The sequence below is a fragment of the Acartia tonsa genome, chromosome 1, assembly GCF_053477335.1.
Source record: "Acartia tonsa isolate MP-2025a chromosome 1, ASM5347733v1, whole genome shotgun sequence".
NCBI classification, from domain to species: domain Eukaryota; kingdom Metazoa; phylum Arthropoda; class Copepoda; order Calanoida; family Acartiidae; genus Acartia; species Acartia tonsa.
Genome location: NC_137260.1, coordinates 54,104,880 through 54,128,586, shown reverse-complemented (window position 1 = coordinate 54,128,586; position 23,707 = coordinate 54,104,880). Strand labels below are relative to the sequence as shown.

Sequence of the window (23,707 nt, the reverse complement as noted above, 5' to 3'; positions counted from 1 at the left end):
CAATTTGGTATATTTGTCGTTGCCAAAAATGCAGATTGCAAATATTGCGGTACCAGATAAAAACACACTTTTTCTCTAAGTTTAGCCATTTGATTATCGTGGGAATTTCCCGTTTTTTGCAACATTGCAGCTAGATTTATGACAGCTTTGTTAGGTCTGTCCTCGTCCTCTGTCGTTATCCTATAGGTATGGAAGCGCCTTTCATAGTCCTGTGGCCCAAGTATTTCGGCACCTATGGTAGTTAAGATGGCTTTTACGAAATCCTGTGCACTTAGCACATTAGGATCTATTTCTAGCATGTCCAATTTGTTCCTTGATTCTGGGTTAAAATAGTGGATTATTATGTTGTTATAGGAACTATGGGTGAATGGTTTTATATATGTTTCTAAGTATTTAAAAGTGTTGAAGAAGGTATAGGGATTGGTTTGTTCCCCATATAGGTTAGGTATTTTGCCAAGGTATTTTATTTGGCGGAAAATACGCTCATGTTCCGCGGTACCCCATACTAGATTGTTTGGGATTAGTTTTATAATTTTTTTAATATTTAGATCTGTATGGCTGGGCGAGTCTTGGAGGAGAAGTCTCAACTTATCCATCTGTTCAGAGGTTAGTTTATTTTCTAATATGTTCATTTCGATCATTTCCTCTCTATTTCTATTATCTCTATTGTTAGAGGATGTTCGTCTGTCCCAATCTGATTCGGTATCAGATGAACTGGAACTTGAACTTGATGTTGGACTACTACTGTCTCTGCGTTTATTCATTCTCTTTGGCATTGAGAAGTTTTTTTCGTCTTTCCTTCTGTCCTCTTTGTCGCTATCGCTTTGTTTGTCTTTTTGTTTGTGACGGTGTTCATGATGTTTATGCTTTCGCCTATCCTCAAAGCCATGAGGATTGAGAGGATCATAGTGTCTGTATTTTTTATTTGTATGTTTTTTATTTTTTCGTTTTTCTGAGTAGTCGCTAGATTCAGATTCATATTCTGGTGGATCTGATGATGGTTTATTTTCTTTTTTAATTTTAGGCTTTGTGCCTGTTTGTTCTTGCTTAATTGTTTGTGTATTATGCTCTATCTCATTTTGGAGGTTGAGATGTAATTGTGGCCTATGCAAGATTCTATTTCTACGTCTGTTATTTAAAACAAACATGGCTGGTATTGTGTGAACCTCAGGCTCAGTTTGAATTCGAGGTATTTCCTCGATTTGATCATTTATGGTTTCTAAGTGTAAATACTGATCTTCAGTATTATCTAAGTTAGGTTGATATTCAGGGTTATATGGTGGAGGATTTAATACATCCTCGTCTATATTATCAATAATATTATCTTCCATTTTTAGGACATATATTCGAGGCTAGAAGAATACGATGTTAATTCTGACTATGGATATCTAGCGGTAAGACTTATTTAGTGGCTTTGTAGCCCTCTCCCCCCCTAAAGGAAAAGTTAAATCTTACCTGGGGTTATCCGGTAACGGAACCAATTTTATGGGTCACCTCCGGGTTCTAGGGACAAATGTAATCCTTTATCACAGAACTACAATCTCTCACCAATGTCTCCTTTCCAGATCAGTGACGCATTAATCTCTGTTCGGCGAGTATATCTAACCTTAGAATGGCGGTATTATATTACACCGATCCTAAATCCAAGTTCGCTTAAGAGATAATCTTTTTCTTAATAGCCCTAATCCGAAAATGATATCAAAATATTACTGATAACTTTGTATTGCTATTTAATCTGAGAATTTTTTATTCCTAGGTATCTGACTTTACCAACACTTTTTAAACTGGAAGTATCTGTTGTGATTACCAGAGTCATGCGAACATGACTACAACATTCCTGTTCTGCTGCCTGTATCCCCGTGAGGCGTGAAGTTCCTTGTTAGGTACCTTTGTCAGGTAGGAAAATCACTAGGCTAGCACCGAACCGATCTTCCAGAGTATTGGCAAAATAAAACTACCTTTAAGACTTGAACTTATTCAGAGTTCTAATTCGAAAATGTTAAATTGTCCGAATAGATAATGATCTCCAACCTTTTTGGACTTCAGAAACTCGAGGGAAGATCCGGTTTGTTAGTATCGGCCGTCAGATAATGAGCTATCATCAACCGTAGTGGCGGGGCCACCACCGTGCTTTCCCTTTGTTATTCCTATTTAGTCCCGTAGTAACTTGCAATTTAATGGTGTGGTCACACCACGCTATAGGAGTTCTCTTCAGAACAAAAACTTGGAGATAACTATCCGTTCGGATGCCTAAGCTTTTAGGCCCTAAGAAGGCCTTATCCTTAAATTTATCTCAATTGACCAACATCAAATGATATTCTACAATTTATTTAACAAAGTATTTATGAATTTATCTAACAAAACTTTTTATTTTTTAGGTGTGTTTTAAATGAAAATCCTAAGTGTGAGCCGCCAAGACTCTCAAGAAAATTCCAAAGAAAGAGAAGGGAGTCTTCCCTTAAATTTTAGAATTTTTTAAAGAGTATGTGTAATATAGTAATTCTGTATCACGACTGCCTGTTTCTCTTTCCCAGGTTTACTTTTATAGGCCCTGAAGCCTTAGGAAAAAGAGAGACAAAAGGGATGACTTTTATTTTTGTGTTGATTTTCATGTTTTAGGGAAATTGGCGACCTGATTATTAAGATTTTGCATTTAAAAGTGTGTGCATATCTCAACTAAATCACAATTAGCATTGCATAAATTAGTAAGATCACATTTTATTTTATTTTTCATCAAGAATACATTAAACTATTGGTTTCAAATTAGTTTTTCTAATAATGTTTTTTCAATGTCATCTTTATTTTTACAAATTTTTATTCTTTTAATTTAGTTTGTTTATCTCGAAACCTCTAATTTTATGATTCTTGTGTTGTTTTACTAATGTTAATTTATATTGACAATTTTTGCTAATAATTTTTTAGCTGTATTATGACCATTCTATTAAAAGGGGTATTGTCTCTCACTTTACCTTATAGGGTCTTCGTTTTATAGATCTTATTTCCCCATTTTAATAAATAGGTCTTTATACGTGCTTTTTTACTTAAAAATTGTTTTAAATTTGTCTAATTTTGATAATATTTTATCGTCTTTTATTTTCATTAGAATAAATACATAATTTAAGGTATGGTTTGGATTTTTCCCCAGCAAAGCTACTCTACAAGTTATTCATAGAATCGGTTTAGGGGAAAAGGACGAACCATATTATTAAACTTAATAAAGAACTAGTCAATTTCTCCTTAACGAGAAGGAATATTTGATTGAAGAAAAAAAACAATAACCTTTAAAATAAAATAAGATAAAAGAGGATTTTATCTATTTTCTATTCAAATTACGAACATAAATATTGTCTATCTATTATTTGTACGGAATTATTTATTACAATTCATAATTCTATTATATGCTTATCGAAGTTGCCTCTCAACTCGACTCAAAACAAAGATCACTTTTCTATTATCATAGCAAGAAAATTAAATCTAACTTAAAAAGCATAGCTTATGATTAAACTTTGACATAAAAGGAAACATATCATACAAGCTCCAGTAGTCACAAGTAATATTTCTTTGTGGATCTAACTGCAAGAGCTCAATACTTAACCCTCACACTAAATCTTTTTCCATACACAAAAATTTTGGAGGTGAGGAGGGTGGTGGTGGAATTTCATTCTTTTAGGTAGCGCAGCTATTATATAACTAGGGTATGTCTGTACATTTTTTGTACGCCTATCCTGGCGTTAGAGGAAATTTTCAAATAATACTGTAGCTGCGATTATTTTACATTAATAATTAGTAGTAATCATTTATTCCCAATACCTGAAAAAAATGCTCCACCCCTCAAACCTTTAATCCCCTCAAAAATAGCAATACTATTTAGTCAAAATCTTTATTAATGCTGCGCTGCTTATGAACATAGTTGTACTGTTTAAATTTGAAAAATTGCAGTGTTTTGAAATACTATGGAATTTAAATTCCCATTTTGTTATACACTTATAGTTACAGTTATTGATACTTTTATTAAGGGGAACATTTTGATTCAAATTTTATTACAGTTTCTATGGAGTTTTTTGAATTTAAAAAATGATAATATTTTCATTAATTTAATCTGTATATTGTATGTATAAATAATACTATAATAAGGAAAATTTCTCAGTAAATGTGTAATCCTCATAAAATCCTCAAAAAAAATCATAAATTAATAGCTGTTGCTCCCCTACCTTTTTTTAGCAAAATTATTAATGAATTGGTGCCTAAAATCACACAAAAGGCTTAACTGAAACCAAATCTTAAACAAATAAGTTACTTTAGAGATCTTTTGCTTCAAACAAACAAACCTTACTATTTTGTATTATAGAATTAGAAACCCACTGACTAGGGTTAATTGTAAAACTCCGGTGGTCCAGAAATGAATTATCCCCCGGAATCCCCCCCCCCCCCCGCTTCACTCTTCCCCCCAATATTATAGGAGGTGGTAGTATGGCAGATTTATTGTCTATGAATATGAATAATTTTATTCAACTGAGGTCTGGGGCTATAACATGGAATAACATAGAATCCCACTAAGCATGGTACATAAAGCAATTAGGTTTTTATTTGTTTGTTTGTCTGTTAAGATCTCGATGACCTTTGCATTGTTTTAGTTTTCAATTAAGAATGATTTACATAGCTCTAAGATAATAGTTGTGTAGCCGCTTGTTGAAAAAAATCTTTTTTCAAAACTTCAAATCTTTGTGTGGGCTGACTTTAAATTTCCACTAGAAATGATACAACTATCAAGTTCGACATAAAGATATTTCATAAAAGTGATCATGAGTGACATACTTTTTATTATGAACGAAAATTTACAGACATTCAATCTGACATTATTATTGAAAAAAGTCTAAAACTATGCAATTCGGACTTTAGTCGATTAATCTTATTTATTTCAATACACAATTTAAGTTTTAAAGGAAATGAAACGGTTTGTTTTGATGAAAAAAGGCAAAATAAGCTACATGCTTATTTATCTATAGTTTTCCAAGGGTAATAAAAAACTAGAAGATTTAGGTGTTAAACATTCCAATAATATTTTCTTATTAAAGTTATATTAAAAGAAATACAAATGAATAATTAAAACTTTAAGATTTAAGTCCAATTGGACAACTCCATTCGTGATTAAACTAAAAGAACTTGATTATATCTAGTTAAGTAAAAGTGCTTCTAAAAAAAATTTAAGTAGCAATGGGGTTATCCAAGTAATGACATCATTTTGTTTGAGTAAAGTTTCCAATAAGCAGGACGACTCTTTCCTCATCAAAACTAAAATAACTTGAATTTATAGACAGACTGCAGGTTTTCAAAACTTATTAATCATAAAACTGAATATCCCTTGGGGGACAAAATGAAAATGTTACCTGGGTAGCATCAGAATATGGAGTTTTAGATTGTGGGTCAACCTGCATAGACCGTAATATCTCCTGCGGGGTCAGACACAACATTATCTGTACAAATAAAACACATCTTTTATAATATTGCAATCGACCAAAAAGCAGTTAAGAAGCAGCCAAAATGTTTTAATTATAAGATTTGATGTCAATTATCTGTTTATTTGCGAAATTTTGATCTCTAATATTATCTAAGTAAGTTCTCTATGTTCAAGTTACATCATACTTCCGTCCTAGTATTTGACTGTCAGCAATTGTTTCAAATTTCTTGAATCAATGTATTAATGAATATTTAGCATGATTGTTTTTACTGTATTACAGTTTGCTGTTTTTATTATAAAAATTGTTTTTAACTTCTTATTGTTGCTGTATGTCCCTATTTCAAATAAGGTTGCGTGAATTCTTTTTTTTAAAATACCGATACAGGGATAGTTTAATTGAAGATATGTAAATCTTCCCTTAATTTCATTCTTTACTTTGATGGAAGAAATAAGGCTTTTCACATTTGATAATATTAAAAATTTTTATCAGCAATCCCTTTATTTTTTTTTTAATTAGTATAAAGTTTATGAACCTTAAATATCAATAGAATATGAAAATCACTTCAAATTAAAATTTAAATATATATTCAAGGGCTCGGCAGCCGCGTTCGCGGCTTTAGCCAAAACTATAGTATTCTGTCTTCCTTTTAGGACTACTCAATCAGCTGCCATTAAGTCAACTGTGCGCATCTGCAGACGAATGGCATTATTCTTGGACAAACTACGGTAACTGCAAATCTTAGATCTAATAGCAGCTGAAATTGCACGATTTCTTTTAAACTGCAAGAAATCACCGAAACGCGGCTTAGTCAAACAAAAATGAAGCTTTTGCCAAGCCCTGAAATCTACGTCATAACTATAAACTATTAAGTATTAAGTACTGATTACAAAAGGTTTTAATTACTCATTAAAAATTAATGAGCTTTAAACTAATATTAAAGACGACTCTGGGATTTTTTTACAATTTCCCTTTTTGCTAAAAAATAACAGGTTTAAACCCACTAAAACAAGCACAATCCTGTACATAATACAGTAAAAAATGTAGTTTTTAGTTCTTTATTTTACTAATTTTCATACGTTTTGTGCATGAAGCTTAAGATTTCGGTAACTACTGAACCGACTGATTTCTCCTTTTGAGGAAAGCTTTACATAGGTCCCAGGATGGTTTTAGGCTATTTTATTTATGGATTTTAACTTTATGGTGATTTTAGACTTTCCTCTGCCCCCCTCTTACCCCCTTGATTGCATAACCCTTCAATGTTGAGGGCGCAGCCGCTAGTATATTATAAAAGGGATGACTAATTTATATAAATTTTTCATCTATGGAAATTATCAGGTTGTACCAGAGAGTATCGAATTGCGATGACGATTCAAATCTTCAACAATTATTTATATCTATCAAAGGCCAAATTTCATAAATAGAAATTATTTATCTCCCATTTATCTAATCCTGGATGCATGAGCCAAAAAAGTTAAAATTGCCTTTTTTCAGGTTTTACAGTCTATATAAGATGTTTACAATTATGAAAGAATAATTTTCATATTCTATTATAAAGTGGAATTTTTCCATAATTGGCAGTTTTACAATTGTGCAACAACCAGGGATGCAGAGAATATAAAATGGGATCTAAATTGATACTTTATCTTTCCCAAACACTAATATAGGTTGTTATAAAGCAATAAAGCTTCTAACACTTTGCAAGACAACAAAAGTTAATTTTTAGGAAATATAAGTACGAAAATAAATAATTTAATACGAATTCGTGTTTTGGAATTTAGATTTTATAATAACATTAATATATCTTCTACAGACCATTCCCTGAGTCCCTAATTTGCAATGCAATGTAAAGGTTCCTTAAGGTCAGGAAATTAACATTACAGGAAAAAAATTATACTCGAAGAGACATATTTTTGTAAATCAAATAAGGGGATTTTAATGGCCGACAACCAGCTTTAAGTGAACATCTAAGGCCAACACATCTGCATTTTCTGTGCACGCCCTAATATGTACTAAAATCAAGTGTGAGAAAGGGTGGTGTAGTAGGATCTCAACACCCTACTTAAAAAATAAAATCTTGAATACCTGTCTAGCATTCGACTCTTTTTCACCTCCTCATAGTTTACACCCTCTGGAAAATTCCTGTTCATGCCACTGACCAGAAACCATAATGAAAGAAACTAATTTTCCAACTTTTAAGTAAAATATCCTTTAACTTTACATGTGGGTATGAATGCATGGTTTTCAGGTGTAAAACAATCATTTTGCATTTAACAAGAGATAAAGGAATATCAGACAACTAATTTCAATTAAGATAATATAATGTTTTTCAGAGGGCTAGTGGCTGTGCCCATAGTATCTACATGGAATGTAGTAAACACTCTTAAATAAATGTTTTTATCTATTTGAGTTTCAAAATGAAATAAAATGCTGAAAAATGAGTATTTTTCTAATGATATTTTTAAAGGTTGATAATAGTCTATTACCATAAGAATCATTTCTAAGAATTTTAGAAATTGGTCATTCACGGGGCTGAAAGACAAACATTGGATAAGTCACGCGGCTTGTAAGTAATTATGACCAAATTTAATTTTATGCAATCAAATATAAATTATTATTTAATTTTGTCCACTAAATTGTAAAATCATAAAATATGCACAGTTTTCTAGTTTTTTCAACATGAAACATGTTTGTCCAAGGATTAGGGAGTTAAATTCTGCATTTTTGGTATTGTGCTACTGTAAAATTAGACCCGTCCTTTTGTACGTCTGTATGTCCGTCTTACTTATAGTAAGATACAAAAAATACGTTAACTTCTTTGAAATTGGTTTTGTTGATTTTAAAGAACTCTCTATTGACAAAATTGTCATTGTATTTAAAAACAAATAAAGCCTTTCACCTCCCAATTCCCTATTCCCGGTTATTTGATTAAAAAGTTTTTCCTGGCGTCCATGGTTCATTAAATCAGAGATACAGGGATGCGAAATAGAATATAAATAAATATTCTCAGGGAAGCAGACATGACTAACCCCAAAGTATTTATAAACTACAAAACAGTACAGATTTGTTCATTATATTTTTTTATCTCTGGTTTCCTATATATCTACAGTGATATAGGGCCTGAATTAATCTAACGCCCTTTCTTCCTACAAAAGAGAACTCATTTATTGGAGTTGAGTGAAAAAATTAACTATTCTTTCATTGACCTCTCCCTTATTCTTGAATCCATGTAAATCCGCTGCTTTCATAAATAACTCATTAGCTTTCTAATTACACACAAATTAAAATAATTAATAAAATTTATTTAACCCTTTTCTATCTTTTAATTTTTTATACATGAAAACTAATCGTGAAGAAAATTATTTCTAGTGCAATGTGTTTGGTACTAACAGAAAAAAGTCGACCAAACAATTGTTTGTCTGCATTTAAATATGGAAAAAAATCTATTTTAAAATAAATTGCAATAATTTGCGTATTTGAAAATCTGTTGAAGACAAATTACAGAAATCAATTTACAAATCTGTTAAAATCAGGGATCTTAGGGAATTGGACAAAAACAATGTACCCACAAACTATGATAAACCAGATTCCCCTTTATGTAGAGATATCACACCACATTCAAGATATCTAATGTTAATTCTAAGCTAACTAATGGCAGAACAAGTTTATAAAAGTTGGATGTTAGTATAATTTACAGTCACTGTCCCCTAACTTCTTGTTCAAAATTTAAATTACAGAAATATTATTTAATCTCTGGTGTGTTACAGCTTCCGCAAAAGTCTTATTATAGTAAAGTCTTTCATATTGGTCATAGAAAAGTGACCAAACCTTAAACACTTACTGGTTTAAATTTTCAATACTGTTTTACCCTACTCAAGGACGTCCAAGAGGGGGGGGGGTAAAGTGGTAATTAACCCATCCCCCTCCCCAAAAAAAAATTACCTTTGCCAACAAAATTCAGGGGGGGTAATTACCCCCCCAAGCAAATTTTACCCCCGGGGTAAAAATTTTGGGGGAAAGCAAAATTTGCGGCGCGCCGTTCCCCCCCCCTTAAAATTTCCCCCCCCCCCAAAAAAAAAAAAAAAAAGCTTGGACGCCCCTGCCCCTACTTTATTTAAACAAAATATTCTTTTTTTTAAATTTAAAGTTAAATTAAGTTTTTGGTTATTGGCCAAAAGACATGAACAAAATGATAGATGGTAATAACGTTGCTAATCGAAAAGGGCAGTTTGTGTTGACGAAAAAAAAATTACTTTTGTGGAAGTTTAGCAACACCTAGGTATCTAGACCTCAAAATGAGGTTGTATTCAATTAGTAAAATTGAAATAACAAATTAGACCTTTTAATTATACGCAATTACGGCTTGTTTGGAAATTAAACTTTTATTGATTAAATATTAGACATTTGTTAGAGTTCCCTATAACATTAAAATTGCATGATCAAACAAATAGCGTAAATACTCTTAGATATAATAACAATTAAAATCTGACAATGAGCTAACTTACAAAAAAGTCAAGCCATTATATTTTTATTAGAATGCTTATTTCATCAAAATTACCAAAATAATATATTTTCATTGTGTGATACTCAAATTGGTCTGATATTTAGTAAAGCCTTGATTTAAATTATGCGACTAGGTCATGTTTCAATTTATTCCCAGAAAAGGATTATGATGATTAATTTAATCTACAACCTTTTCTTCCCCCTAATTATTTACTAGCTGTCAAAGTTAAAATTTCACACATAAAAATGTGTCGTCGATCATTCCAGTATGAATCCTTTTACCTAAAAAATAATTGAATGTGCTTTAAAAATTATTAGATAACATCAAATATATTCTTAGAGAGAATTTCGCAATTATAGATTTATTATACCTACAAAAATGAAAATAAAACCACCATATGCCTGTTAAAAAAAGCAGTATCTAAAATTAGTTGGGGGGCCGGGTGGGGGAGGTTGTGGTCAAAACAAGATTGAAGGGAAATCATTACTTTGCTTCTTATTGATTATGTAATCATTTTTTTCTTAAATGTACAAATATATCCTAACATTACCACACTTTTAATAAACCACAAATAAAGCACCTAAATTAAACAATTGAAAAGTTTAAGTAAAATAACCACATTCAATTACTATATTTTATACCCATTAAATATGTAAATCAAATTATATACATGTGGTTTACGGATGGAATACAGGGATAAGACATTGGGTGATAAATTAATCTTGTCCCCAATTATCATGGAATCAACTCTTGAAAACGTGTGGGGGAATACATTTTTAAGATGAATTATCAGCCATTGTACTTTCCATCCTGTATTTTTAAGTTTGTTAACATGAAATGTTTATTTTAGCCTTATTAAACTGACCAAAACTATTTCTAGCGAAGCTACTATATAACTCTGATTGTTGTACGTACTTGGCTGTAGAATTTAATGTAGTTCAAAGGAATTCTCGACCCTAGAGAGTTAAGACCCTACAAACAATCTCTCTTTAAAATCATTACTGTATTAAGGTTTACTGTTAAAATAAATTGAATAGTAAATACTCTTTTGTAACTGAAATAACTAGATATGTAATTTCTATATTTTTTAGCTGATAACGCAATTCTTTTATAACTAATATTAAATCTTATTTATGCTTTTATAATTATTTTACATTCTGAAAAACTCTTTGACCCAAATACTTTTTTTTTATTTGATACTTCAGTTTGCGTCTGTACGTCAGTACTTTTTTTTAGAATTGTTCAGGTTATGAAAACTTAATTAGCCTACCAATTCTGAGATTTTTTAACTTTTGCTAAATCAAGAATATATAGACCTTTGCTTTTATTATGTAGGTTATCATTCTTGTTGCAAAATTTAGAAATCTATAATTAACTTATTGTTATTTACGGATACAATGTTGTAAGTAGATAACTTTAATTTTTCTAATACGTTTCATATGTACAATTTTGTACAGTTTAAACATTCCAACTTAAATTCAGGGCTCGGCAGCCGCGCGTTGGAGGGAAATCAAAGTTTGATAATTTTACAAATAAGCTGGGATGACAAAATCTGTTTTATAATATTGTAATTTGTTCGTTTGATAAAATTTGTTAATAACCGAAACTGACGGCCTGATAGCGGTTCCCGCTCGGCTGCCGAGACCAGCGCTTATAACTTTCCTATGTCCCCAAAAGTTGAAGCTTTTTGTGGCCAATACCTAGTCTCCACTTTTTTTCACGTATATCCGATGTTTAGTTCAGGCTAAAATGTCATTTCTACAATGTTTTGCCGGATTTCTTTTTTGGGTAGTAAAGCTTCTCTTTGATAACGTTAATTCCGACTGTACAATCTATACACCTAATTTCATCCTGTTTATCCAGGGACTTGGCTGGATGCCCACCGCCAAGAGGAAGGTTTCCCGAGATTTAGAGAAGGAAAAGTCAATGGAAGAAATGACAGACAGGCCACAGCTGACTAGACGTACTCCATGGAGCAGTATGACACACCAAATCTGAGGAAGTATTCCCAGGAGCATTCAAAAGGACAAAATTGACACAAACCCAAACTTTTTACTGACAAAAGAACATTGAAATAACTCTTGTGGATTGTTCTTTTGTCAAATACCAACCTTATTTATTTCATTATTTATTAAATTTGATGTAATATTTTAAACTTTTGTAAACTATACGCCTAATTATGGAAAGCATATATTTTGCTTCTAGAACCTAGAAGCTAGGCTCCAAAATGGATCTGTTTCTTTAAATAAGAAGGAAAAAACATTTTGGGGGTGAGTGGGGGTAAACTTCTGCGATAGATATCTTTTGGGAGTGTTGACTTTTCTTTCCGCAAAATAGCTAAAACCTTACCAGGGTCTACATCAGGCTTACATAAGTTTAAACCGTTTATATGTTTAATCTAAAAATTGCTAGAGTTTTTGGTTAATTTTTGACATAATTGTATTTAAATTCCCATCCTCCCTTTTCTTTCATCTTTATTGAGCAAAACACGAAGTTCTGATTTTTATGTAAATTCCTTTGACTCATAAGTGTAACAGGACTAGGACAATCACGTTTAGAAAGCAAAGATCAGAAAAACTCAAAAAATCTATAAACTATTTTTAATTTTAAAGAATTCATGCAAAAATAAGTAAAATTTTTAACACTACGGTCGTAACATTATTCTTAATCGTTCTAAGGCCACCATTTTAAAATTTACTTATTAAGTTTCGGAGGGACGATTCATTTAATGTTAAAATATGTTAATTATAAAGCAGCTCCGTTACTAAAAACAAGGATGACAACATCCATAAAAGCGAAGCTCTGAAATGGAAGGACAAACGAACATTAAAACTTGTAGATTGTCAGAACTGAATTAGCAGAATATTAATGCATCAGTACAAACAATATTGTAAAGTAAATTTGTTGCAAAACTGCAAAAATATATGATACTGTTTAAGGACATACTTACATTTTTGGAACTTGTTTATAGAGATGCTTTGCTCATAACATTGTATCTTGTTGTAATAGGAATCACTTTTCAAAAAAGAATCGGATAATTTTAACATACAAAAATTTGTTGTCAAAAAAGTTAAAAATCCACATGTTTCAAATGGACGTACGGACATTCTGGTAGTGATTATAGAGTTGCTACGCTTTCTAAATTGTACCTAACTACTACAGGAATCATCGTGCAAAGTTTGGAATCGATAGGACAATTCTAATGAAAAGAGCTAACTCTCTGTGACGGACGGACGTACGGACGGACCGACCCTAATTATAGAAAAGCTTCGCTTTTAAAAACTAAAGGGTGAAAAAGTGTATCGCTAATCAGGAAAAGGACATAAGAATATTTTCTCGTATTCATTCGCATCCGGTGGATAGGAACCGGTTCTCATCCATACGAAAAAACTATGTCTAGCATCGTATTATATCCAGCTTTCTACGAATATAAAAATGTACAATCATAAGATTAAAACCAGTTTTTTTAGCCGGTGCCTTCGGCACCTCGGGGCTAAAAAAACTAGTTTCAATCTCATAATTGTACATTCTATATCCGCGGAAAGCCGTTTATAATACGATACGAGAAATAACTATTACAGTATGGCTTCGTAACCGATTAGAAACATGGTTTAGCACCGGTTTCGTCTGAAAAATCTTGTATATAATACGATGCGAGAAATAACTATTCTTTACAAGTTTTTTATTTCAAGTCTTGAACATTTTACATATCTTTCTTTTTAACACACACCCACATTTAAACTCAAATAAGCACGTTTTCTTATTTTTAAGCAAAACCATTACAAAAAAAATGTGTCTGTCTGTCTTTCTATCTTTTTTACTGTCAGTAATGAATTGTTGGTTAAAACACACAGCAAGAAGGATATAAGCGAAAGGTAACAACTTGGGCTTTTCCTAACCTTTCTTCAAACGTTTTCAAGCTACCAAAGACATAAATCTTTATATTTTTTGTTGAGAAAATATACTTGTCATTAATTGATATCCATCTTTAATTAATTTTAAGAATTAAAATATATTTTAAAATTATTTTTTTTTTAAATTTATTCAAATGCGCAATTTTTTTAGATTAAATAAAAAGATAATTTTAAATTATAACATTTTTTTCTATTGAAAAATTACGAATATTTGAAAAGGATTATAACTTTTTATGGGATTTAATCTTTCTTTCATAAAAAAATTAAATTTGAACATATATCAATAGTCGAAATTATCCAGAATTTTGAATTATTTTAGTATTTATATTCGTCCTACAGTTCCTCTATAATTAGGATTTTCGCTTGTTCGTTTGTGCAAACGTCGGGTCGTTTGCAAGCGTTTTATACTAATATCTAAATACAGCTAATAGCAGCACTGTGCGCTACAGCCGCAGCAAATGTAAGATGTAAATGTGCGTGTGTATGTTTGTTTATGTGTGTGTGTATGTGTGTGTGTGTATATGAGTCTGTGTATGGACATGATTAATTTTGACGGATAAAGTTTTTACCGAATTGAAAAACGGTGAAACCTAATATCACTACAACACCACAAAAACATCAGATTTTTTATAAATTTTATAAAGAAATATCATGTCACTTAGTTAACAAGATAGATAGATAGATAGATAGATAGATAGATAGATAGATAGATAGATAGATAGATAGATAGATAGATAGATAGATAGATAGATAGATAGATAGATAGATAGATAGATAAATAGATAGATAGATAGACAGATAGATAGATAGATAGATAGATAGATAGATAGATAGATAGATAGATAGATAGATAGATAGATAGATAGATAGATAGATAGATAGATAGATAGATAGATAGATAGATAGATAGATAGATAGATAGATAGATAGATAGATAGATAGATAGATAGATAGATAGATAGATAGATAGATAGATAGACAGATAGATAGACAGATAGATAGATAGATAGATAGATAATGAGGTGTTAATGTGCTAACATGAAGCTAAATGTTTGTTGTTAATGTTTGAAATTAATCACTTCAGTTCAACATTTTTAACATTTAACATTTGGATTGTCTTTTTATTTTATTTCATGTTTAAGAATCAAAGCTGCTCTAAGATTAGATTTATGTTTAGGGGCATTTTCTGTAATGGATATTAAACTTAGATATAAATTTATATCCTTATACTAAAGTAACAGGATGTCTGTGTGTCTGTCTGTGTGTCTGTACCGAAGGATCTCGCTAACCGCTGAACCGATCGGGTTCTCCTTAACAGGGTAGCTACTCATAAGTCCCGGGAAGGTTTATAACTACTTTGGGGGAGGGTACCACCACCCTCCCAAGAAAAATGACAAAAAAATCAAAAAAATTTCAAATTTAGAGGAGACTTCAACGTCAAATAAGGTGGTATCGTACATAAAAAATTAACTTTAACAAACAACAACATTTAAAGTGCCACTAGAGGCCTCTAGGGGCGTAGCCGCTAGTCTATAGAAATAAAGTAATTAAATAATGTTAGGTACCAATGGTCTCAAATACTAGATGGACATTTTAGTCTGGAGAGAAATATCTCGGAAATGTCTGATGTTATTAAGTTGAACTTTTCAGGAAAGATTCATATATGTCCAAAGGATGGTTTTAGGCTTTCTTTTTCATCTCTCTCTTTGTGGGAAATTCATGGTATCAAGAGAGTTGTATAATTTTGCTAGTTTTGAAGTAATATTAGGCAATTGGCTATTGACCTCAATCCCTGTTATCATGAAATAGACTTCTGAAAAAGTCAAATTTTTTGTATCCTATTTTTTATATATATTTACAATATTATATATTGTTTATAAGCTGCGCTTTTCCATAAGAAATTATTCTTGTTTTATTTAATGTTATAATAATTCATCACAATCAATGTTAAAATGTCACAACTGTTTAAGATTAAACAAAAAAGATTGTATATAATCTGTATTTTGATGTGTATGTAAAAAAATAAATAAGGAGGTTTCGTGATTTTTTGTTGAATTTTAATATAAAAATCTTTAGAGCTTTTTTAATTTCAATATTGAACAAGAATGACGACATCCATCAAAGCAAAGCTTTGAAACGGTAGGACAAACGAACATTAACACATGTAGAGTGTCAGAACTGAATAATCAGAACATAAATGTATAAAAGTCGAAACAAATGACGGCCCGACCATAATTATAGAAAAGCTTCGCTTTTAAAAATGATGAGTAGGCATTAAAAGGTAAAAACTAAATGTTTTAGGTAAATTATGTTTGAAGATTGTTAACATTTTGATCACTCTATGTTATGTTATAAAGTCTTTGTCTCAGGCTTAAGATCTCGGAAATAGATGGTTTCAATTTACTGTACGTCTTAAGGAAGCTTTAGAAGTATATTTGGGTGGTTTAAGGCTATTTTCCATATCTCCATAACGCTCCCCTAGAGGCCAGGGGGGAATCAACTAGTTATTATTAAAGTAGACTGTGCTTTCATTTTGGCAGGTATTATCAATGAATAACCACAAGTATTAATAGCCTACTTGTTTCTTCTGAACATTCTTAAATATTTTTTTCTGCTATTACTAAATAACTTTCGTGAGTACGGACGGCCATATATGCGATCATAAACAAGTGATAGAGTAGCTTTGCTATCAATAATGGGTAATTGTAAAAACATACTAATTTTATTTTTATGTTGAAATATAACAATAAAAAATGCGCAAAAAAAAGCTTCAAAACCGCCTAGCCCATATTAATTATAGACATTTGATTATTATTAAAAAGTTTTATGTTGATTTTATCATGTTAAGTGGACTACGTCTTTAAGGATAACATACTAAAAGTCTTAAAATAAAGTTTGTTAAAAGTAATCTAGGGACTCTCCTATAGCTGTTCTTTCTTGTTCTCTGCCGGATTTTTAATATTAAAACCAATTGCTTCGCCCCTAGCTTCTAGGGTAAGGCAGAAGAAATAAGAAAATAGCCTAAAACTTTCCCAATATATTTACGAATCTTCAGTAAACGTACAATCAAAAAGAACAGTAATTTATTAAATTTAATGCTTAGGACAAAAAATAACTTATATATTATAGAATTAATATTCTAACCGTTATTTTACTACTCCTTGATATAAAAAGTTGGCCATCCCCTTTCGTAAGAATTTTGTACCTATACACACAAAAATTAAGATATAAACAGTTTTTATTGTTATATAAATCAGTTTTAGCGATGGAGGGGAGTGACAGAAAGCGTAGCATCTCTATAACTTTCCTTTACAATATTACTTTATCAAATTACGATCTTAATGGTTTTATTTAATAAAAAGGTGGAAACAAAAGTGGTAAAGAATGACATATTATTTGCATGTGTAAAAATTGCCCCTAATTTTAATTCAACGATTCAACATTTAGGCCAGCTTTTTTAGATTTTTCTCTTTCTCTTTATAGAAATTTCGTGGATAGAATATAAGGCCTTTTTAAAATTTTTACAAGGTGTATTTAAATGTATTTTATTAGCATTAATCTTGATATAATAGCTTCCTATTTAATTTTTTAAAAGTCTCAGTTAACTATCTGAGTGGCTATACTAGCAGTAAAACTATCTATCCTACCTTATAAGAACACTTTTATACATCATATAACATTAACCACCTAGCTTCTACAAAACAGAAATTAAATCATCCATAAATGCGAAACTCAAAAAATCATATTATCTTAATCAATTTTATATGTTATTAATAGTTATTTCTCGCATCGTATTATAATCGGCTTTCCGCGGATATAGAATGTACAATTATGAGATTAAAACTAGTTTTTTTAGCCCCGAGGTACCGAAGGCACCGGCTAAAAAAACTGGTTTTAATCTTATGATTGTACATTTTTATATTCGTAGAAAACTGGATATAATACGATGCTAGACATAGTTTTTCGTATGGATGAGAACTGGTTCCTATCCACCGGATTCGAATGAATACGAGAAAAACATTTAAATGTCCCAGGTTTTAAAATCTAAGAACCGTTCTATCATATAATTTATTTGTCTCTTATTTAAAAAGATCAACTTGTTTTAAATGAAAATAATTATTGTTCAATATTTTACTTGATCCATATAGGAATCCCCAGTCATGTTCTGGAATAAAAAGGTCGATTCTAAAATGCTTAAATTTATGCTATATTTACAAAACTGTCTGTTACATACTGACGGACAGAACTACCCCAAGTAAAGAAAAGCTTTAATATTGGGTTGATGTGGGAGAGGGGGTATTACACCCCCCCTTGACATAGTATCTGGCACGCAACAAGTCAATAAAGACAACATTAAAGAATTATAAAGATTAGGGATTGTGTAATGTTGTCGGGGTGGTTCTTACTCCATTCACTCGGATATAGACAAATATTTAAAGATTTTAATCTGCTGAAATTATTGGAGATGCCTTCCCCACTCCCTTCTCTCTCTTAAAAAAAAACAGGGAGGAGCGAGGGGGTAGTACTTTTCCCTGTGCCCAAACCCCGTGGAAGGAACTAACCCTTTGGGGACTGTATTTACGGTGCCCAAACCCTGGAAGACTATCCATTACCAAATGGCAAATATAATCTAATCTAACCTAAATTTAAAGAAATAATCAAATCATACACAGAATTATAACAATTATTAGAAGCAGAGGAGTGCAGAAAAAAGGTGCATCTTCCCCCCCGAAAAAATTATGGGGGGGGGAGGGAACACACAAATTATCCAACCCACTACATCCCCCTGATACAATTTGAAATTAATTTCATTAATTTCGAATAAAATCCTTGAAATATGTTCCTTTCCTTAATTTTTGGTATCTTTACTATATTTAATATACTACCTACATGTGCTATAAGGCTTGTATAACCTATATAACATAAGTGATGGGAAGGGAGAGGACAATTGGCTGTAGATAATATTGATCCCAATATTTTTTTAAAAATGATATCTCATTGAAAACTTTGGGGACTTTTATTAAATCCTGATTTAGTTGTACAAACTAAACCACCAATGAAATGAATTTTCAGTAAGAAAAAGTTTGTTTTTTATAATTATCATTAATTTAATTCAAGAAGTTAAAGCAGGTACAGTATGTAAATCTGCAATTTAGTAATAATATGGGACAGTTAACTTTCAGTTCATAATCTAAAAGAAACTCAACAATAAAAATAATATTATTCATTTTACAAAATTTCTAATTACCAAAACAAAAATTGAAGTGAAATGCATTTTTTTTGGCAAAACTGGAGCTAATATGTTTTGCATTGCTCTCTGTACAATATCTATAACAAGGGAGATTTTGTCCAATGTTTGCAAATCATTTTTAGAATAAAAATAAAATTAGAATAAAATATATCGTTTCTTCAATTCCTAGAAAACACATTATACCCTTTTTAGTAGCAAAGATACTATATAATTCACTTTGACTGTCCGTCCGTCCGTTTTTACGTATTGCTGTAAAGAAAATATGATGTTCTCAGCTACTATTCAAGATAGAGAGCTGATTTTTTTTAGGGAATATTCCCTAAACCAATGGGCATCCAGTATGTAATTTATTTTGTCCGTCAGTCTGTCAGTCATACGACTAAACATATGCTGCTAAACCGACACATAAGCAGTGTAGCGCTGCTACGCTACAATTTGCAAAATAAAGAGTATTTAGCAATTAGCAGTATCATGTAATTGTTGGGCAAAGAAAGTCCATGCTCCTAATTACACAAACAAACTTTATACTAAAAGTTGAGAGGTTGGCTATAATTCTATTTCCTTAGAATATAATGGTATTATAAGGATTTTCAGCCTCTTAACATCAAAATTATTACAACAAAGCAAAATATTTATGGTAAAATCGAAAAACAACTAAACCTTATTTTTAATTCAATGCAGCAAACATACAATACATAAAATATGCTCTACGTCCGTAATTCCAATTTCTATGAATAAATCTTTTTATAATAATTCTTAAATACAAAGTAAAATGGTATATTTTGTTAAAAGGAAAGAATCTTTAAAATTTCTAATTAGGTTACGTTTTGCTTTCAGTTGTGCTTGGAGTGGTTTTAGGCTAATGACTATGCACATATTCACCTATAAATAGGCCCCTAGAGGCTAGAGACATGTATAATTCGGTAGTGTAGAAAATATAATTCTTTTTAAAAAAAATTAGTTTCCATTTCAAAATTGTCATTTTATTGATTTATTGACAAATCCTGCAATAAATGTAAAGTTGGATACCAAAAAATAAAAATATTATCAGCCTTTCAACTTTAAAATCTTGACTTATATGGATAATTAAAAATCAATATTATTCCCATCAATTTCCAAAGTAAATCTAATCAAATTACCACAATGTATTTCATGTTAATGGTGAGCATACAATTCCGTACATGTAGATAAAAAAATCAACAAAACCATGTATTATTACAACGCGACAAATTTTCATACACGCATTATAGATTACGGATAACAAATTTTGAAAAAAGTAAGTTTAATAAAATAATATGGATTTAGATTAAATAAAGGAACTATTTGTAATTGAAAAAAAACATTGTTTTTTTTATTGTCTCCTTACCATTGCTCAACTCATATCAAGAAACAACTAATTTATTCACTTTTGATCTGTTCTGCAAATATGAGATTTAAACGGCGGTGATTATATACCATATTTTATAATGTAAGTTAATGGTGCAGGGTAATGCCTCGACTCCCAAGAAGGCATTTTTCAACTTTTCCTATAGTGGTAGCGTAGCTACTCTTTTATTTTAATCCTTTTCGTTTGTACGTACTTAATCTTAATGTAGTAACGATAATTTATGACTTTAGCATTTGGAAAGTTACTAATAGATTTTTGAAATAAAAAAATATATATTTACAAATTACTTTAGATATTTAAAGTTGGTTTTAAAAAAAAAAGGGGATCTTGTAAATGAATAGTTATAAAAAGTAAATACCTTGTAAAAAAAAAAGATCTTATTCATTATTCTCTTTATTTACAAATTAATAAGATTCATCTCACCTAATCTATTATTATTAAATGTTATTATAAGAGGTGAGCAATCACTTCCGCGCGCAAAAAGTGAAAAAAAACTGAAAGATCAAGGATGTGTTTGACGATGAAACTGAAACAAAGAGGGATGGGAGAAGTTTTTAAGTGGTATTGTCATAACTTGCGCGCGGGTCTTGGTTGGATATTTTGATACATTTACGGAAATGAATACACACCTTGCTAGAAAGGGGTGCATGGAATTCAGCGTAAAATTGATAAAATGAATTATATCCAGGACTAATTACCATAATTCTAAATCATCCAGGTATACAGGGATAGGTTTATGGATGATAAATTAGTTCCCCTGTTTTATTTAGTAATTAGCAGTTGATAAACTTTAACGAGAATTAAGATAATTCGAAATGCATGTGTTATTATAAATAATGTCAATATTAATTAAAAAAGATATTTTACCCCTAAATGTGCCTTTGGGAGCTAAAAGTGGCTAAAATAGTAGTCAGAAACCAACTCGTCTGCTCAAACATTCCTTACTTAATCTAAAAACAAACAAAAACAGCATCTAATGGCTCTTTTTCAAATGGGTAGGATAATAAAAAAATTGAATCAATTATGTAAATATTGTAATTCTAAGCTTTAAAATAAAAAAAAAATAGTCAAAAAATAATTCAAGATTTCTTAAATCTCAAAATATTTAAATAGAGAATACTTCTTAATTTTTAAAGAGCACTGTTTCTGAACTTGAACAGGACAAAATGTGTGGGTACCCTGCCATACATACATATGTTGATTAAGTTTAAAATTTTACAATATACATTAATATGTGCCTCCATTTACGCAAATTTATAACATAATTCAAGTAACAAAACAGCATAAATTTCCCCTTTTTCTTCACTTTCATCATTATACACTCCCTAGTTTATTTTCTTTGGTGTCCTTTCGCTAATATAAATCTAAGTGATAATATTAATAGGCGGCATTGTGTGCACACCCGACATTATACACAGATTTTATTAGTCTCCTCGGAGTAATTTCTAAAATCTTAAATTCTCTCGCAGTAGTAAGAAAGGGAAGTATTTTAAGTTGTACAGCTACTCTATAATTGGGTCCGTTCGTTAGTCCGTCCAAGAATCTGACGGTTTGTCCAGTACTTTCTCTTACTCTAAATCAACTGTATTTTAAGTATTTTTGACATACTCATTCAACAAATTCAATGAAAATGAATAATTTTTTGACATTAACTGAAAAAATAAAACAAATATTGAGATTATTTCTTTTCTATTTGTAAAACACAACAACATGATTTTCTTGTTTTTGCTTCGCCCCTCAAGGACCACATTGTCCTTGTTGTAATCTATTTAATCTAACATACTATTCTGAATTTTACTATTATCATACTATATCATGCTATCTTTTTATGTATCTACATTGTACACTGTTTTTTAGTAATTAAAAAACTAGAAAAAATATTACTAAAAAAATAACATAAAAATGAAAGCAAAAGAAGCATTTTGATAAAAAAAAATACAGAAAAGTTTTAAATACTATTATTAACTCAAATTAAACCAATTTTTGCTTTTTAATATTTTTCTTCGGTCAATAGCTGTTCTAGTAATTTTTTAAAATAATTTATAGATATATTAAACTTTTAAAAAAGTACTTTTATTGTATTTTAGGAAAAATTTGATTAATCACCAAAGTAAAATTTTTTGTTAGGGCTAGACAGCCGCTATAAACCGCGGCTAAGCCGCCAAGTTTTTGCCCGTTTGGCTTCTATTAAACCATGTATGGTAAGCGAATAAGAGAATCATATTAAGGACATGTTTACGCAGATTTTATCAAATTAATTGCAAATTGTTGACGGTTGCCGGGCCTTGATTAAAAGTATCGAAGATATTTAATTGTGAGTTAATTAAGTTCGATAATTAGTCAGGATGTATGATTGATAAGGTAATTAGGAACATTCAAAATAGAGTCCTCTAGAGTCTCAGGAATACAGGAATACGTATATGTAGGATTAATAAAGGTAATTAGGAAAATTCAAACTAGAGTCCTCTAGAGTACCAGGGATACAGGGATATATATATGTAGGATGAATAAGGTAATTAGGAAAATTCAAAATAGAGTCCTCTAGAGTCCCAGGAATACAGGAATACGTATATGTAGGATTAATAAGGTAATTAGAAAAATTCAAAATAGAGTCCTCTAGAGTACCAGGGATACAAGGAAATGTATATGTAGGAATAATAAGGTAATTAGAAAAAATATTCAAAATAGAGTTCTCTAAAGTTTCAGGGATACAAGGAAATGTATATGTAGGATTAATAAGGTAATTAGGAAAATTCAAAATAGAGTTCTCTAGAATTCTGGGATACAGGGATATGTATATGTAGGATATATAAGGTAATTAGGAAAATTCAAAATAGAGTCCTTTAAAGTCTCAGGGATACAGGGATATGTATATGTAGGATAAATAAGATAATTAGGAACATTTAAAATAGAGTCCTCTAGAGTCTCAGGGATACAGGGATATATATATGTATGATTAATAAGGTAATTAGAAAAATTCAAAATAGAGTCCTCTAGAGCCCCAGGGATACAGGGATATGTATATGTAGGATTAATAAGGTAATTAGGAAAATTTAAAATAGAGTCTTCTAGAGTCCCAGGGATACAGGGATATGTATATGTAGGATTAATAAGGTAATTAGGAAAATTTAAAATAGAGTCTTCTAGAGCCCCAGGGATACAGGGATATGTATATGTAGGATTAATAAAGGTAAT

General features: G+C 30.7%; 1 protein-coding gene across 1 annotated transcript in view; it reads right to left on the bottom strand.

Annotated features, from left to right (window-relative positions):
• The window catches only part of LOC145323927 (uncharacterized), a 55,993-nt gene extending 50,523 nt beyond the window's left edge, over positions 1 to 5,470 (bottom strand). The window contains exon 1 of the mRNA XM_080166531.1: positions 5,388 to 5,470. Coding sequence (XP_080022657.1) covers positions 5,388 to 5,435 — 48 coding nt within the window. The 5' untranslated portion in view covers positions 5,436 to 5,470. The remainder of the gene's footprint in view (positions 1 to 5,387) is intronic.
• Between the last annotated feature and the right edge of the window lie 18,237 nt (positions 5,471 to 23,707).